The sequence below is a fragment of the Stegostoma tigrinum genome, chromosome 29 (genome assembly GCF_030684315.1).
Source record: "Stegostoma tigrinum isolate sSteTig4 chromosome 29, sSteTig4.hap1, whole genome shotgun sequence".
Taxonomy (NCBI): domain Eukaryota; kingdom Metazoa; phylum Chordata; class Chondrichthyes; order Orectolobiformes; family Stegostomatidae; genus Stegostoma; species Stegostoma tigrinum.
The window spans coordinates 39,903,174-39,921,418 of record NC_081382.1 but is presented as its reverse complement, the minus strand read 5'-3'; the positions used below and the strand labels follow the sequence as shown (position 1 = coordinate 39,921,418).

The following is an 18,245-nucleotide window of genomic DNA, read 5'->3' as shown; positions in this document are numbered from 1 at the left end:
GTACATCCTTTCTGAGATATGGGGCCTAAAACCGCACACAATACTCCAAATGTGGCCTGACCAGGGCCTTATAAAGCATCAGTAATATTTGCTTTTATATTCAAGTCCTCTCAAAATAAATACCAACATTGCATTTGCCTTCCTGACTACTGACTCAACCTGCAAGTTTACCCTGAGAGAATCCTGGACTAGAACAGACTGGAATATAGAGCACATTTCTCCACCTCACAATCTCTCAAAGTCTGTTGAGGCCTTGAAACTGCTTGATGATGTCCTGAAGCAAACCAGGTACGTTTGGACATTGAGCAGTTTTTCCATCCTCGCCTCTTTAACTTGTCTGTCTCCTCTCCACCTATCTTCTCCTCTATCCATCTTCCATCTGCCTCCGCCTCTCTCCCTATTTATTTCAGAACCCTCTTCCCCCTCCTCCATTTCTAGGCCTGGGACGTCAGCTTTTGTGCTGCTTGGCCCGCTGTGTTCATCCAGCTCCACACTTTGCTGTCTCAACGTGCCTCATGGCCGATGAAATGCTAACTGAAATGCGGCAGCTGCTGTAAAGCGGGAAGGGAAGACAGCCAAATTTTGCACAGCAAGATCCCACAAACAGCATTGTCAACAAATGACCCGATAATGTTTTAGTCGTATTGACTGAGGGAGAAAAACGGCCCCAGGGGCCGCCAGAAAACCTTCTTCAAAGCCTTGGCTGTGGGATTTTTGAGACCTCTTCCGGCAACACCTGAGGGAGTAGGCCTGGCTTTAGTTGAACACTCGCTCTACAAGAAAACGTAAAATCCAGTTTTAAAGTCATGAGAGCAGCATAGAGGTAAGCTTTCCCTCAGTACTTACCTCTTGACCAGGTAGACCCTGTGGTCCAGGTAGGCCTCGTGCTCCTGGCTTTCCCTGGGAAAGATTTCAAAAACAAAAGAGAATCATCAGATGTAGAAAATATTTCTCAAAGTTAGCTAGCAACCCAAGGTCCAGATTATTGCCACGAGTGTCCGTGGCTGGCCTGACCTCCCAGGTTCCTCGCAAGGCCTTCCAGAAAGTTTTTTTTAAACCAACTGGAGCAAGATCATCAAAACAAAAACGCAAGCAGCACCATCAGGACAGGGGCAATCTTCAAGGAAGCAAACCCAGTGGCAAAATCATTAGTTGGCCACGTCAGTTGGCCGATGGTGTGCCTCATTGGAAAGGGACTCACCTTTGGGCCTTCCGGACCATTTCGCCCTGGAAGACCGATGTCTCCTGGGAAACCCTGCATTTGTAAGATAAAAACAAGACAGTTTGTGAATTTGCAGTCCTTCACAGATGCACTGGATAAAATACATTGTGTATTGTTTGCAGTCATTGAAATTATTCAGGTGAGACTCTAACCATTCTATTTTCCTTAATGTTCACACTGTGTTTGAATCTTCAGTCTTTGAGTATGCCCATTGGCTATGAGTAATTTGGTGTAAGTTCAATTTGACAGGTAAGCTGGTTCGAAGGGTTTGGATTACGTTTAAACAGGAGAACCTAAGAACAAGGAGCAGGCCATTCAGCCCTTCGAGTCTGCTCCCCTCTCTATGATCATGGCTGATCTCATCTCTGCCTCAATTCCACTTTCCTGCCTGCTCCCTATAGCACATACATCCTGAGGAAGGGTCACCTGACCTGAAACATGAAATGATTTTTTTTTTCCTTCACAGATGCTGCCAGACCTGCTGAACTTTCCCAGCAACTTTGTTTTAGCTCCTGATTTACAGCATCCGCAGTTCTTTCGGTTTTTATTTCCTATAACCCAACGCTGACGAAAAAGAATCTGTCTATCTCCTCCTTAAATTTGCTCAGCATCCTGGCGTCCATCGTGCTTGTTCGGGGAATGAATTTGACAGATTCATGCCTCTTTGAGAGAAGGAGATCCCCTTCATCTCTGTTTGGAATCTGCAAACCCCTGAGCAGGGAGAACGCACGTTGCTGTAAGCTGCTTCAGCTCGGCTCGAGGGGTGAGCAGTAACCAAGAGGTTGCTGGAGGTGGCATCTGCAGGGGGTGCCCAATAAGTGGGGAGGGGGACGAGATTAGGGGCGGGGGCAGGGGGGAAATGTGAGATCTATGGGGGTGAAAGGTGAGGGGCAGATTTGTCGAGAAATGGGGGAGGGGGGTGAGATGGGGTTGTGATGGGGGATGTGATGATAGGCAGATGGGGGGGAGTGGCAACAGGAAGGGGGATGGGGGTGCGACGGGCAGTGTTCTGCTTTCTCCCGTGACCGCAGTACAAACTGGGTTGCCACATCTGCTGGAAGTCCCAAGTACAGTGCAGGCGTCTCCTTCATGCCATCAGTAGATTTTGTTCTACTCCAACATCCAGCCCTCTGTTGGGAAGTGGAGGATCCCGGTGTCCACCACGAGGAGGGAGCGAGATTGAGAATGCTCATCTGCTTTTCCAATCAAAGATTACATCCTTATGCATACGAGCGCCACATCAGCTAAACCATGTGGTCAGACTGTGCCCCTTTGGGATCCAACGTTGTTATCTGAGAATCATAGAGTCATGGAAATAGCCCTTCAGCCCCATCGCCCATGTCAATCAGCTTTCCTAACTTGGACTGGTGCTGTTTGCCTGCATTTGGCCCATATCCCTCTAAACTTTTCCTATCCACCTGCCTGTCCAAATGTCCCTTAAATGTTGTGAGTGTTCCTGAATGCACCACTTCCCCTGGCAGCTCATTCCAAATACACACCGCCCTCTTTAGGAAAAAGTTGCCCCTCAGGTCTCTTTCAAATCTTTTCCCTCTCACCATGCCCCTCTGGTTTTGGACTCCCCTACCCCTGGGGAAAAAGACCTTGGCCACTCACCCTTAGGCATGCCCCTCATGATTTTATAAACCTCTATAAGATCGTCCCTCAGCCTCGGACTGCTTCAGAGTAAAAAGACCCAGCCCATACAGCCCTTCTCCATAGCTCAAACCCTTCAGTCTTAAATAGGTTTTAAAGTTTGTACAAATGTAAGGAAAAATTAAGGGTGAAGGGCTTCAGGTGCTGGTCTCTCCATAAGTCCAACATATTTAATCATTTTGAATTGTTCTAACTTAATTGCATCAATTTACTCAGGATCCTAGCATCAGCTGCATTCTAGGTAATGAATCCAACAACTTCATACTCTGGGTTTTGCTCCAGTGAAGAAATTATTTCAAATATTTGTCACTCTTTGGTTAAATTATTTTTCTTTCATTCTTTTCAATTCACCTTCGGCTGAATTTATTAGGAGGTCAAATACTGAAACTGACACGAAAACAGAAATTGTTGGAGAAACACGGCAAGTCTGGCTGCATCTGTGGAAACAGAAATAAGGGTTAAAGTTTTGGGTCCGGGACCCTAATTCAGAACCGTGCTTTCTGCACACAGATGTCGCCAGACCCGTTGAGTTTCTCCAGCATTTTCCATTTTTGTTCCAGATTTCCAGCATCTGTAGGTCTTTGTCTAACAATAATGATGCCATGTTCTGGGTTAACCTTATCTGGAGAATATGTTACCCCTCTCAAGTGTGGTCTTCCATTAATTACCTTCTCATTAGACTGATAAAATCGACATAAAGGCCACATGGCACAATCTCACAGAAGACCAAAATGAAACAACTCCACAGAGGCTGGTGTCCTGTCACCAAATCACCTTTTATTTTGAATGAACTGTCCAAGACTGTAGCACTGCCTTACACAGTCAGATACCAGAGTGTCAGTATTCCAAACACTCCATCTTTATCCATCAGCCAGGGCTCCCTGATTGGACCAGGTTCACAGCCCCAGTCAGAAAACTCCTATTCTGTGAAGTCCACCTGGCTGACTTCATTACAATCATGACACAAACAACTTATCTGCAGTTCTCTGGGCCCAATATCTATTTCCCCAGTAACTGTCACTAATGTGCGCTATGTGCAATCTGACCGCTGCATTTCTGTAAGAAAACCATTTGCAGGCTATGGCGGCTCACTGGTTAGCACTGCTGCCTCACAGCGCCAGGGACCCGGGTTCGATTCCACCCTCAGGGGACTGTCTGTGTAGAGTTTGCACATTCTCCCCGTGTCTGCGTGGGTTTCCTCTGGTTTCCTCCCACAGTCCAAAGATGAGCAGGTTAGGCAGATCAGCCATGCTAGATTGCCCATAATGTCCAGGCTAGGTGGGTTAGCTGTGGGAAATGCAGGGTTACAAGGTAGGGAGTTGGTTCTGGGTGGGAGGCTCTTCAGAGGGTTGGTGTGGACTCAATAGGCCAAATGGTCAGCTTTCACACTGTAGGGATTCTATGGGGTGTCACTGAAAGGTCAACATTTAATGCCCATCTGTAACTGCTCTTAACAAAGTGACTGGCTGACCCATTTTCAGAGGGCACTGAAGATATTGCATTTGTAGAAACAGATGGTGCTGGAGAAACTCAACAGGTCAGCAGCATCTGTGGAGAGAGAGACCTAGCCAATACCTTGAGTCTGGTTACGACTTTTGTCTGGAGCCCTGTGTAAGATCTCACACCGCCGTGAATTCAGTCTTCAACCAGACCAGGTACAAACAGCAGATTTCATTACCTCCTCCATTCAATTTGATCACGGCTGATCCTCTATCTCAATGCCAGGCTCTTGTACTTTCCCCAAACCCCTTGATGGCTTTAGCCTCTAAGCATTTAGCCAATTTCTTAAAACAGATTCAGATCCACAGCCTTCCATGAGAGACAATTCTCTCCAGTGACCCAGTCTCATCTGCTTCTGATTTGATCAGATCAAACGTTGGCGACCATCACCCACAGAGAACTGAGACGGGGTAACTGATCCAAGTGCAGGAGGTGAACTCCAAATTCTGCCTCCCAGCAATGCTGCGGCTTCTCACTTTGTCATCGAACTATCTCACAACGTACACTCAGAAGTATTAAAGCAGTCCTGCTGCATCAATAGTCAGGCACCCCGCAATCGAATGTTCATTGATTTACTGTGGTGAGGGTGAGGAGAGGGGTTAGTCAGAAAGTTGGGGGGGGGGGTCATTCAACTTGGGCATTCCTTCTCATTCTCGGCAGTTTTACCTTCTCAGGGTGTCTCTGAGGTGGCACTGCGCACCCCCCCCATCCCCCTCATTCAGCGGTCCAGTTTGACTGATGACTACAGTGGGGACACATGGGAATAATGGTGGGGAGTGTGTGGTTACTGACGGCCACGGGAGCGGTGGAGTCCAGGCTGGGATTTTGGAGGGGTTGGGGGTGAGGATCGGTCACCTGCAGGCAGGTGTGGGTGAGGAAGGTGCAGGGGATGTGGTGTCGGAGGGTTTGGGGGAGAGAGAGATCAGGGACCTGAGAGTGGGGCAGGAGCACTGGGTAGAGAGGACGCTGGAGATTTAGGGCAGAGATAGACAGATTCTTGATCAGTCAGGGAAGCAAGGGTTAAGGGGACATGACAGCAGTCAGATCAGCCCCGATCCCATTGAATAGATGAGCAGGATCGAAGGGCCAAATGGCCTACTCCTGTTCCTGTTATTGATGGTCTCATTGGACAACAGTGACTATTGATGACCTCAACGTCTTACCAGCTCCCCCTTGTACTATTTCAAAATGAACCAATTCAACTAAATTAAGTCCAAGCTAAACAGGGTCAACCCCCTTGAACTGTAACTAAAGTCAAAATCACTAAGTGAGCACACATAATTTAAATTAAAATCCTATTTTGCGGGGCAAGGGCAGGGACCCAGTAAGTGAGGGATGATGCACCTGAGCCCCTGCACCGTTTGCAGAACCAATCTGTACTGATCAAACTGAATATGACCCAATTATAATCGGGACAGACCTGCACAGGGCATTCCAACAAAAGTCAAGATGGTGAAGAAAACATGATGAAGAATTAGAACTAAAAATCCATTTGTGGAGCGCTCTGGGCCTTGTTGTGCCCAATGTTTACAGAAGCAGTGTCCGTTTTATGCATGTTCTTGGGTGCATTTAATTCAAAATGCCCATACCTTGTGCATTTTAACAAAGTAATTAATGTACCATAAACACTCTCCTGTTTTGCATTTCACAGCTCCTGACTTTGAGGAAACAGTTTCGACTCCTTACAATTAAGGGCTGTTGACTTCCAAAAGCTGAAGAGCGATGAAAGCCCAATCGAATATGTCAACACACCTCCTTAGGGTAAGGCTGACCACTCACCCGCCTTCCAGGCTCGGTCGCTATAATCAGCTGTGAAACGCAATAACCACAAGAAGCTCTTCCCGTTAGACCAGGAAGGGGTTTCTCTTCAGCATAATGGACCAAGCAGGCCTTGTAGATCCCTATTCTTAATGGGGATAGTGGAAAAAATCTTCATTATTCATGCAGCAACTCAGACAGCACCGTGAGCTGGGACGCTGTTACAACACGGTGAGCAAAGGTGTGGGAGCTTTAAGACTTGACTCAAAGTGACCTGCTTACACAACCAACGCTCTCACTTTCCGTGCAGACAGCATCCAGACCTCGTATTGTATCTCTGTCCCTTCATGGTCTTTGGGTCTCAATTCTAGAATTCGTTCCCTAATGGTACCCCATCGCGTGCAGCATTTCAAGGAGACAGCTCGCCATCACCTTCTCCATAGCATTCAGGGATGGGTAACGAATTCTGGCCCAGGCAAACACCCACATCCCAGGTAAAACCAAAAAAAAATCCCTTAGTGTTTGGAGGCAAGGCATTTCTAGAAATGGCGCATTTTCACCACTCTGACTTTGATGTGCAGACTTTAAATCCACAAGGTGCGAAGGAATGTTTATTTGTTGGTGAGAAGTACATTGTGTGACTAAACAGAAAGAAGACCTGTTATCAGAATCTAATCGCACAAAGCCAAGGATGGATAATTATGACCAGTGCAGCAGAGGGATCAAACCACACTGTTGTACTCAGACAGCCTCGACAGAAAAAATCATAAACTTGAATGTGAAAGTTGATCCTGAATTCAAACTGCGACCTGATATTATTCTTTAAAGAACTACCCAGTGCACAGGAATTTCAAAACACCACTGTTTAGGCTTCAATACTGTCTGAAAATGATGAGAACCTTCAATTTACCAAAACTTTCACCTACATTATTATTTAACTTCTGTGTTATAAATGAAAAGCCAACCACCACTTTACTCAGACACATAATGTCTGTAATCTGCTTAACACTGCAGTATTCTTGGTGCTAATCACCAAGAACGTGGTTTTAATGGTTTGCTCACAGTTGTATCACTGCACATATTTGTTGTGTGAGTTTCAATATTTGTGTATACAGTGGTATCCCTGCATTCGGTTTCAAGGGCCACTCCCAAACTTGATGACCAGGGAAGGTGAGTTCACAAAGTGGCTAAATAGGTGGGCGCTAAACCTGAAGCTCCTGCCAACCTATGCCTATGGCAGTCAGTGAGAATGGAAGAGATTCTCTGTCCTGTCCAAGTATTTTTTTCACCCTATGCTCTGTATGTCCTTGCTTACTATGATCTCCCTGTACTGTTCGCAAACAAAGCTTTTCACTGTACTTAGGTACACACGACAATAAATCAATCAGTTACCTGCAGAAGGTAAAGTTCAGCCACTTTAATGCCTTGCCAAGAATAACCATGGACCAACACAGACACCTGTGGTTAACAACACCTTAATGACGTGCATAGGACAGTACAGCACAATACAGGCCCTTCGGCCCACAATGTTGTGCCAACCTATTATCCTACTCTAAGATCAAACTACCCTGCGTACCTTACATTTTACTATCCTCCGTGTGCCCATCCAAGAGTCGCTTAAATGTCTCTAAAGTATCTGGCTCCTCTACCACTGCCAGCAGTGCATTCCACACGCCCACTACTCTCTGTGTGAAGAACCTACCTCTGACATCTCCTCTCGACCTTCCTCCAATCACATTAAAATTATGCCCCTAGGGAAGGCGGTGGCATTATTGTAGTGTCACTGGACCTAGAGCGCAAGGCCTAACATCCTGTAGACATAGGTTGGAATCCCAACAGGGCAGATGACAAAATTCATGTTGAAGGAAAAATCCTGAAACCAATGTCTTTGGAACCCATCAGGCTCACTAATGCCCTTCAGGGAAGGAAACTGCCATCCTTACCTGGTCTGGCCTACATGTGACTCCAGGCCCACAGCAATGTCATTGGCTCTGAACGACGTTTTGGGAAATTGAGGATGGGTGATAAATACTGGCCTGGTCACTGCTTGTATCCTGTGAATAAATGACAATGAGGCGGTGGGGCGGGGGGGGTGGGAGCAGAGAGGAAGTGTTGGCATTTTACACTGGGAATCTGACGTTAGGTTGCAACCCTCAGTCAGTTGTCTAACTGTCACCTTCTTTGAACTGGCCAATCAATGCCAGGTGGGCTCTGGGCGTTGGGAGAACCTGTGGCTGAGAAACCCCTCGGCACTTCCCAAACTCCTCAATGACTGAGGGGAGATGGATGCAGAGAGCTTTTGCCCGGAGATCCAGCTGCTGGTTGGCCTGCCTAGCATTGCTTGTGACACCATGGTAGTTCCTCAGCCTGGCCAAGTAATCACAGCTAGCTTTGGATCATTGGCATTAACCTCTCACTGATGTACACCCTCCCACCCTGTGATGCCACCTGTGGGACACAAACCCTGGGGGACCAGCACAATTGCACTGATAGCCGACAGCACAAATTTACCCACTTGCCTGCCCCCTCCTGCCCACTGTCCTCCAACCTCCCCCTCACCCTGTGCAGGGACAAACTTTCAGCTCAGAGCTTCCAATGTAGGGCAGCCAATGGCTCAGTGGTTAGCCTGTGACTCGGGTTCGATTCCACCCTTGGGTGACTGTCCATGTGGAGTTTGCACATTCTCCCCGTGTCTGTGTGGGTTTCCTCCGGGTGCTCCAGTTTCCTCCCACAGTCCAAAGACACGCAGGTTAGGGTGGATTGGCCGTGTTAAATTACCCATAGTGCCCAGGGATGTGTAGGTTGGAGTGGATTGGCCATGCTAAATTGTCCCATAGTGCCCAGGGATGTGTAGGTTGGAGTGGATTGGCTGTGCTAAATTGTCCTATAGTGCCCAGGGATGTGCAGATTAGGGTGGATTGGCCATGCTAAATTACCCATAATGCCCAGGGATGTGCAGGTTAGGGTGGATTGGCCATGCTAAATTACCCATAGTGCCCAGGGATGTGCAGGTCAGGGTGGATTGGCCGTGCTAAGTTACCCATAGTGCCCAGGGATGTGTAGGTTAGAGTGGATTGGCCATACAAAATTCCCCACAATGCCCAGGGATGTGCAGGTTAGAGTGGACGCTAAATTTCCCCATGATGTGTAGGTTAAGTGGGTTAGCAGGGGGGGTAATAGGGTTACAAGGATAAGGTATGGGTCTGGGTAGGACGCTCTCTGGAGGTTCACTGCAGACTTAGTGGGGTGAATGGCCTATTTCCAGGGGTTCTATGACGATGTCAGTTCGACAGCTTTTAAACAACCAGCGACTCTCTAAGACCGGGGCGGGGGGGGAAGATTGGTTGAGTCACCCCAAGCAGAAAGTTTACTTGGGTTCAGCTGAATCCACCAAGAGCAGAGCGGTGAAGCTGCCAGGAGTTGAAGTGTGCTGTGAGAAAGGGAAGGGTGAATTTCCAGATGGTCACGTTGACTAATATCAACCCACACAGTGAAAGCCACAATACAGCGGACTGCTTCATTCCAGCCCCTGTTGGCTTTGGTCAAAGGTTTGAGAAAATTATACAACACAGCTGTGTATCCAGCATGGACTTCCACAGTGCAAAGTCGAACTGCATCTAACAGAGGGATAGCTAGCTTGCTGAATTGACGATTTTCCCACTGCTACGTCCAATGCACTGGGAAAGGTCAGGAACGTGTGAAGTTTACCTGGTTGTGGTGAAGGTATTTACTGCGATTGGCAGACAGTCACACATTTCAAAGGAGTGCTTTCGGGCTTTTCTCCTTGCCTGTAATTTGTTGTTAGCCAGGATTTTGACCGGCTCTCGGCTGGATCCATGCTGTGAATTCCAGTAAAATGGATTCAGAAATCCTTTAGGATCCGTTACACAATTTCACAACTGTCCTCTGTTCTGATGGAAAACAGGTGGGTGTGTTTTCATAGCCATGAGATATTCAGAATATGTCCCAAAGTCTTTCACATCACACAAATTTGGGAAGCCTTGCGTATTCCAAGTATCCTATGCGTGACTCCAGGCCCACAGCAATCTGGCTGACTCTTAACGACCCTCCAGGCAACCAGGGATGGGCAATGTCTGTGTATTTCGGAACCCAAGGGGGACCAGGTTAACCTGTACAGCTGACCCCAAGATGATATTGTTGAGAGAAACCTTGGATATCAGAACAGTTTGGGTGTGCCAGTGTTGGAACAACAATGTTGACAGGCGTGCAGTTCAAATCTGTAAGAGTGCTTCGTCTCTGGGCCAGGAACGAAACTTTGGGCTCAGGTAGAAATTTCTGACTGCCCCATCCTACATAGTTTAAGAGAGAATTCTTGCTTAGGATGTCAGTGACACCCCTTTCAGTTATCACAAGGAGTGAGATTGCCCCAGTTTATGGCAAATATTTATCCTACAATCAATATCCCCATTTTAGGGTGGCACAGTGGCTCAGTGGTTAGCACTGCAGCCTCACAGCACCAGGGACCCGGGTTCGATTCCAAGCTCGGGCAACTGTCTGTGCGGAGTTTGCACATTCTCCCCGTGTCTGTGGGTTTCCTCTGGGTGCTCCAGTTTCCTCCCACAGTCCAAAGATGTGCAGGCTAGGTGGATTGGCCATGCTAAATTGCCCATAGTGTTCAGGGGTCTGTGGGTTATAAGGGGATGGGTTTGGGTGGGATGCCCCAAAAGGCGGTGTGGACTTGTTGGGCCGAAGGGCCTGTTTCCACACTATAGGGAATCTAATCTAATCCAATCTAAATTGGACACTGTCCATCTGCTGTTCTTCACATCCTTGGTGAAAACTGGCTCCTGCAAAACTACACACCTGAAGTTCTTCAATGACTATGGAAATAGCTAGTGGTGAAAGCACATTTTTTTTGTTCGTTTATTCATTTATGGGATGAGGGTGTCGCTGGCTCAGGCAGCGTTTATTGCCCATCCCTATTTGCCCAGACGGCAGTTAAGAGTCAACCACATTGTTGTGGGTCTGGAGATACACATAGGCCCAGACCAGGTCAGGATGGCAGTTTCCTTCCCTAGAGGGCATTAGTGAACCAGGTGGGTTTTTCCCAACAACTAACAATGGATTCATGGTTATCATTAAGTTCTTAATTTCAGGTATTTACAAATTCAAATTCCACTTACAGGTCTCTGGATTAATAGTCCACTGATAACGCCACTAGGCCACTGTCTCCCCACAGGTGCAACATACACGCAAGATATTTTTTCTGTATTTAAATAACAGTTCTTGTTGATGTATTTGCAATGTTATTGCATGGAAGTTTCCAAGATGCTGACCCAGCAAAGAATATTTGTGAATATGAGGGCACGAGTGGCACCGCGGTAGTGTCCCTATCTCTGGGCCAGAAGATCCAGGTTCACGTCCTGTCTACTGTGGAGGAGGACTAGGACATCCACAAAGATAGAGGACAACTCATAAGACACAGAAGTCCATTCAGCCCATCGAGTCAGCACCACCATTCAGTGAGATCATGTCTGATCTGATAATCCTCAATGTCACTTTCCAGCCTTTTCCCCAGAGCCCTGTATTCCTTCACAGATTAAAAATCTAGGAGCAAATTACTGCAGATTCTGGAATCTGTACTGAAAACAACAAATGTTGGATATCACAGCATTTGTTGTTTAAAACTCTGGCTGTCTCTCAGCCTTGAATATACTCAATGACCCAGTCTCGACAACCCTGTGCAGCAAAGAATGCCACAGATCTGTTGATTAAAATGTCTACATTTCATTGGGTATAACCTGGTGATGCTGATGCATGTGTGAAGTCGAGATCTAGAAAAAACAGAAGCAGGAGTAGGCCATTCGGCCCTTCAATCCTGCTCAGCCATTCAATATGAATATGGCTGATCATCCAGCTCAATTCCATGTTCCTGCTGTCTCTCCCTATCTTTTTGTCTCTTTAGCCCGAAGATCTATATCCAAATTCTTCTTGAAAACATTCAACAGCCTCAACCACCTTCTGTGGCTGAGAATGCCGCAGGCTCCCCATGCTCTGGTTGAAGACACTTCTCCTCATCCCAGTCCTAAATGATTTAGCCCATATCCTTAGACTGTGAGCCCTGGCTCCGAACTGCCTGATCACTGGGAACATCCTGCCTGTGTTTAGCCTGTTCGCTCCTGTTAGAATTTTATAGGTTTCTACGCAATCCCACCTACGGTTCTTCTAAACTCCAGTGAATACTATCTTAACCAATCCAGTCTCTCTTCATGTGTCAGTCCTGGCACCTCAGGAATCAGCTTGGGAAACCTTCGCTGAACTCCCTCCATTGCCAGAACATCCTTTGTCAGGAACGGAGACCAAAACTGCATTATTGCTCGAATGCTCTTTATGTAGTAGCCAATGGGTGAAGACACGAGTAGGGAGAAAGCTTAAGAAGGTGTGTAATCCCTCAATGTCCAACAGAATGATGACTCATTGCCCCTGAAGACTGTGGTATTTTAGCTTTTCCTCCTCTTCTAAGTCCTGTTGCTCTCCGACTTTTATTTTATCAGTTTGACCTCCTCTACCTCTCACTGACTTCACCTCATTTCTAACAGCCTGCCTCTCTTTTGCTCACGGCTTCCTGTTCCTCTCTCTCCCTGCTCCCCCCCGCCTCTCTAGGCACCCTCCTTGTTCTGAGGGATGGATGTTTCTTGTGGCCATTCTGCCTGTGTCCGGTGTCTTCGGTGGTGCGGACCGGGATTCCATCATACAGGCTTGTCCGAGATTTCTATGGGCGGCTTCTACGACGTTTTGCCTCCTGGGATTGGTGGCGAGATTGTTCCTTGGTGGGGCTTCTGTGGACACTTCCATTCTGGGGGTCCAGCAACCTGGCATGGAAGAAATACTTTGGTGATGTTTTCAGGGCTGGTGGTTCAGCAGCCTGGTGTGGAAGGAATGCTTTGGTAGTGTTTCGGGCCCGGTGTTCCAGCGGCCTGGTGTGTAAGGAATGCTTTGGTACTGGTTTCCGGCCTGGTGTTCCAGCAGCCTGGTGTGTAAGGAATGCTTTGGTACTGGTTTCCGGCCTGGTGTGTAAGGAATGCTTTGGTACTGGTTTCCGGCCTGGTGTTCCAGCGGCCTGGTGTGTAAGGAATGCTTTGGTACTGATTTCCGGCCTGGTGTTCCAGCGGCTTGGTGTGTAAGGAATGCTTTGGTACTGGTTTCCGGCCTGGTGTTCCAGCGGCCTGGTGTGTAAGGAATGCTTTGGTACTGGTTTCTGGCCTGGTGTTCCAGCAGCCTGGTGTGTAAGGAATGCTTTGGTACTGGTTTCCGGCCTGGTGTGTAAGGAATGCTTTGGTACTGGTTTCCGGCCTGGTGTTCCAGCGGCCTGGTGTGTAAGGAATGCTTTGGTACTGATTTCCGGCCTGGTGTTCCAGCGGCCTGGTGTGTAAGGAATGCTTTGGTACTGATTTCCGGCCTGGTGTTCCAGCGGCCTGGTGTGTAAGGAAGGCTTTGGTACTGGTTTCCGGCCTGGTGTTCCAGCGGCCTGGTGTGTAAGGAATGCTTTGGTACTGGTTTCTGGCCTGGTGTTCCAGCAGCCTGGTGTGTAAGGAATGCTTTGGTACTGGTTTCCGGCCTGGTGTGTAAGGAATGCTTTGGTACTGGTTTCCGGCCTGGTGTTCCAGCGGCCTGGTGTGTAAGGAATGCTTTGGTACTGATTTCCGGCCTGGTGTTCCAGCGGCCTGGTGTTCCAGTGGCCTGGTGTGTAAGGAATGCTTTGGTACTGATTTCCGGCCTGGTGTTCCAGCGGCCTGGTGTGTAAGGAATGCTTTGGTACTGATTTCCGGCCTGGTGTTCCAGCGGCTTGGTGTGTAAGGAATGCTTTGGTACTGGTTTCCGGCCTGGTGTTCCAGCGGCCTGGTGTGTAAGGAATGCTTTGGTACTGGTTTCTGGCCTGGTGTTCCAGCAGCCTGGTGTGTAAGGAATGCTTTGGTACTGGTTTCCGGCCTGGTGTGTAAGGAATGCTTTGGTACTGGTTTCCGGCCTGGTGTTCCAGCGGCCTGGTGTGTAAGGAATGCTTTGGTACTGATTTCCGGCCTGGTGTTCCAGCGGCCTGGTGTGTAAGGAATGCTTTGGTACTGATTTCCGGCCTGGTGTTCCAGCGGCCTGGTGTGTAAGGAATGCTTTGGTACTGGTTTCCGGCCTGGTGTGTAAGGAATGCTTTGGTACTGGTTTCCGGCCTGGTGTTCCAGCGGCCTGGTGTGTAAGGAATGCTTTGGTACTGGTTTCTGGCCTGGTGTTCCAGCAGCCTGGTGTGTAAGGAATGCTTTGGTACTGGTTTCCGGCCTGGTGTGTAAGGAATGCTTTGGTACTGGTTTCCGGCCTGGTGTTCCAGCGGCCTGGTGTGTAAGGAATGCTTTGGTACTGATTTCCGGCCTGGTGTTCCAGCGGCCTGGTGTTCCAGCGGCCTGGTGTGTAAGGAATGCTTTGGTACTGATTTCCGGCCTGGTGTTCCAGCGGCCTGGTGTGTAAGGAATGCTTTGGTACTGGTTTCCGGCCTGGTGTTCCAGCGGCCTGGCGTGTAAGGAATGCTTTGGTACTGGTTTCCGGCCTGGTGTTCCAGCGGCCTGGCGTGTAAGGAATGCTTTGGTACTGGTTTCCGGCCTGGTGTTCCAGCGGCCTGGCGTGTAAGGAATGCTTTGGTACTGGTTTCCGGCCTGGTGTTCCAGCGGCCTGGCGTGTAAGGAATGCTTTGGTACTGGTTTCCGGCCTGGTGTGTAAGGAATGCTTTGGTACTGGTTTCCGGCCTGGTGTTCCAGCGGCCTGGTGTGTAAGGAATGCTTTGGTACTGGTTTCTGGCCTGGTGTTCCAGCAGCCTGGTGTGTAAGGAATGCTTTGGTACTGGTTTCCGGCCTGGTGTGTAAGGAATGCTTTGGTACTGGTTTCCGGCCTGGTGTTCCAGCGGCCTGGTGTGTAAGGAATGCTTTGGTACTGATTTCCGGCCTGGTGTTCCAGCGGCCTGGTGTTCCAGCGGCCTGGTGTGTAAGGAATGCTTTGGTACTGATTTCCGGCCTGGTGTTCCAGCGGCCTGGTGTGTAAGGAATGCTTTGGTACTGGTTTCCGGCCTGGTGTTCCAGCGGCCTGGCGTGTAAGGAATGCTTTGGTACTGGTTTCCGGCCTGGTGTTCCAGCGGCCTGGCGTGTAAGGAATGCTTTGGTACTGGTTTCCGGCCTGGTGTTCCAGCGGCCTGGCGTGTAAGGAATGCTTTGGTACTGGTTTCCGGCCTGGTGTTCCAGCGGCCTGGCGTGTAAGGAATGCTTTGGTACTGGTTTCCGGCCTGGTGTTCCAGCGGCCTGGCGTGTAAGGAATGCTTTGGTACTGGTTTCCGGCCTGGTGTTCCTGGTGCAGCAGCCCTGTCTTTCCTGAACCCAGGAACTGTGAATTTAAGTAAGGTGGCTATTTCTCCTCTTGCCTATGCTTTTGTTCCTAATTTAGGCTCCGTGGTATGGCAAATTAAACATCTATCACCTTTTTTTTGAAAAGTACAAATGACAATAAATGACTCTTCTACTCTATTTGAGTTAGCTGGTTGGTGAATAAGTAGCAGCAAGAATTATCAGCGATAGAAAGGACAGATAAGAATCATACTTAAATTCAACTGAAAGACAGACGGAAGCAGAAGGCGAAAGGGGCAGATGGAGACACAATGAGAGGAGTCCAGAAATAAGAGGGAAAAGGAATGAGTAGAAAGCTGACAACGTTTCAAGGTTATGAGGAAAGCTAGTTGATGTGGATCAACTGGATATCTCCTTGGAGGGGCCAGCACAGACCCAACGGGCAGAATGGGCTTGTGGGTAAAATACAGCCTCCAGCACTGTATTTTCCCACAATTTGGCAAAAGGCCAAAATGAAGAAGTATTGTTTCGAGTTACTTTTCTTCAGGCAAGAATAGTTAAGATTTGGGTGGTTCGCATTTAATGTGAGGTTAAATTCAAAAACTTTCCCAAGAATGACTCATAGTGAACTATTTTCTGGGCAGTCAACCCCCAAGATGTTGTTATGACTTAAGAGCGTCTGACATCACCAAGCCTAGTATTATTTTTATTCATTCATGGGCTGTGTGTGCCCATGGCTGGGCCCAGCATTGACTTCCTGTGCCCAGCTGCCCCCTTGAGAAGGTGGGGGTGAGCTGCCTTCTTGAACCGCTGCAGTCCACGTGCTGTGGGTTGACCCACGATGCCCTCAGGGAGGGAATTCCAGGATTTTGGTCGTGGGTTTGGAAGGTGCTGTCTAGGGATCGTTGGTGACTTTCTGCAGTGTGCCTTGTAGACAGTACACGCTGCTGCGACTGAGCGTCGGTGGGGGAGGGAGTGGATGCTTGCGGATGTGGTGCCAATCAAGTGGCTGCTTTGTTCTGGATGGTGTCGAGTTTCTTGAGTGATGTTGGGGGCTGCACCCATCAGACTCCTGTTTTGTAGATGTTGGACACATCGTGAGAGAAGTTGCAGAATCTTTATACTCTCTGACCTGTACTTGTAGCAACGTATTTATATAGTTCAATTCAGCATCTGGTCCATGATGAACCCCAGGACATGAGTATCGCAGCTCTTTGTTCTGAAAGACTCTAATGAAACGCACATGAATTCAGCAGTTAGCACTGCTGCCTGACAGAGCCAGGGACCCGGGTTCGATTCCACCCTCCGGCGATTGTCTGTGTGGAGTTTGCACATTCTCCCCGTGTCTGCGTGGGTTTCCGCCCACAGTCCAAAGACATGCAGGTTAGGGTGGATTGGCTACGCTAAATTGCCCAGGATATGCCGGCTAGGTGGGGTATCCATGGTAAATGTATGGATACAGGGAGAGGGTAGGGGATGGGTCTGGGTGAGATGCTCTTTGGAGGGTCGGTGTGGACTCAGCAGGTCAAATGGCCTTCTTCCACACTGTAGGGGTTTTATATTGTGACAGACTTCTAGTACAGGTGGGAACTGAACCAGGGCCACCTGCCTCCGAGGTAGGGACATTACCACTGCACCATAAGAACATAGAACTGTGGCACCATTAACTACGGCCAGCAAATAAAAGTGGGGATGGACAGAAGTCTGAATTAGGGAAGCACAGAGGTCTGTGAGGGTTGTAGGGTCCTACAGAAATAGGGAGGGCAATGTCTTGTTGTCGGGGGGGGGGGAGCTAGTTTGAAAACAAGGATGTGAATTGCAACATCAGCGACAGTAAGAACTGCCGACGCTGGAGTCAGAGATCACACAGTGTGGAGCTGGAGGAACACAGCAGGCCAGGCAGCGTCAGAGGAGCAGGAAAGCTGACGGTTCTGGAAATCTGAAAAACAGTCCCGACCCGAAACGTCAGCTTTCCTGCTCCTCTGATGCTGCCTGGCCTGCTGTGTTCCTCCAGCTCCACACCACATTTTCTGTGAGCTGCCCACTTGACCAGGGGCCAATGTCTGTCCACGAACACAGAGATGAAAACAATTTGCTGCTAAGTTCTGATGTGGCCAGCAGAATTTTCGATGACATACAGGTGACCCAGGCATAGAATAGCCATGTCTCGAGGCAACAAATGCATGAGTGAGCACCAAACCAATTAAGCACATTGTCAACACCAAATAGATTCTCCTGAAAACACACTCACGTCACTCATACATCATTCAGTCTATTGCCCTATCACTGGTGGTGTTCTAAGCCGACATCTCTACATGAACTCAGGCGATTTTCAATACCATTTATTCGACAGTGCTGCAATGCTATCAATTTCCATAAACATCACTGAATATTAACAGTCATGTGTGTGGTTATCTGGAAGAGATAGTCATTGATCTGTGGGTGGAAAAGAATTACTGTTCAGAGGTCAATGGTGGAGCATACAATGCAAGACAGACAAGATAAACAAAAAAAAAATAGAAAAATAAGCGTAAATATGAAACTATATAAAACAAACATAGAAACTGAAAGAACTGTGGATGCTGTAAATCAAAGACAAAAGTAAAAATGGCTGGAAAAGTTCAGCAGGTCTGGCAGCATCTGAGGAAAGAAATCAGAGTTAGTTAATATTTGGGTTGAGTTCTGAGAAAGGGCCACTTGACCCGAAATGTGAACTCTGATTTCTCTCCACAAGGGCTGCCAGACCTGCTCAGCTGTTCCAGCCATTTCTGTCT

General features: G+C 48.3%; 1 protein-coding gene across 3 annotated transcripts in view; it reads right to left on the bottom strand.

Annotated features, from left to right (window-relative positions):
• col27a1b (collagen, type XXVII, alpha 1b) overlaps positions 1-18,245 on the bottom strand; it is a 660,800-nt gene that overhangs the window by 240,057 nt on the left and 402,498 nt on the right. For all 3 annotated transcript variants that reach the window (XM_048559048.2, XM_059638229.1, XM_048559047.2), the window contains exons 20-21: positions 1,202-1,255; positions 847-900 (exon numbers count right to left, since the gene is read on the bottom strand). In XM_048559048.2, coding sequence (XP_048415005.2) covers positions 847-900; positions 1,202-1,255 — 108 coding nt within the window. The remainder of the gene's footprint in view (positions 1-846; positions 901-1,201; positions 1,256-18,245) is intronic.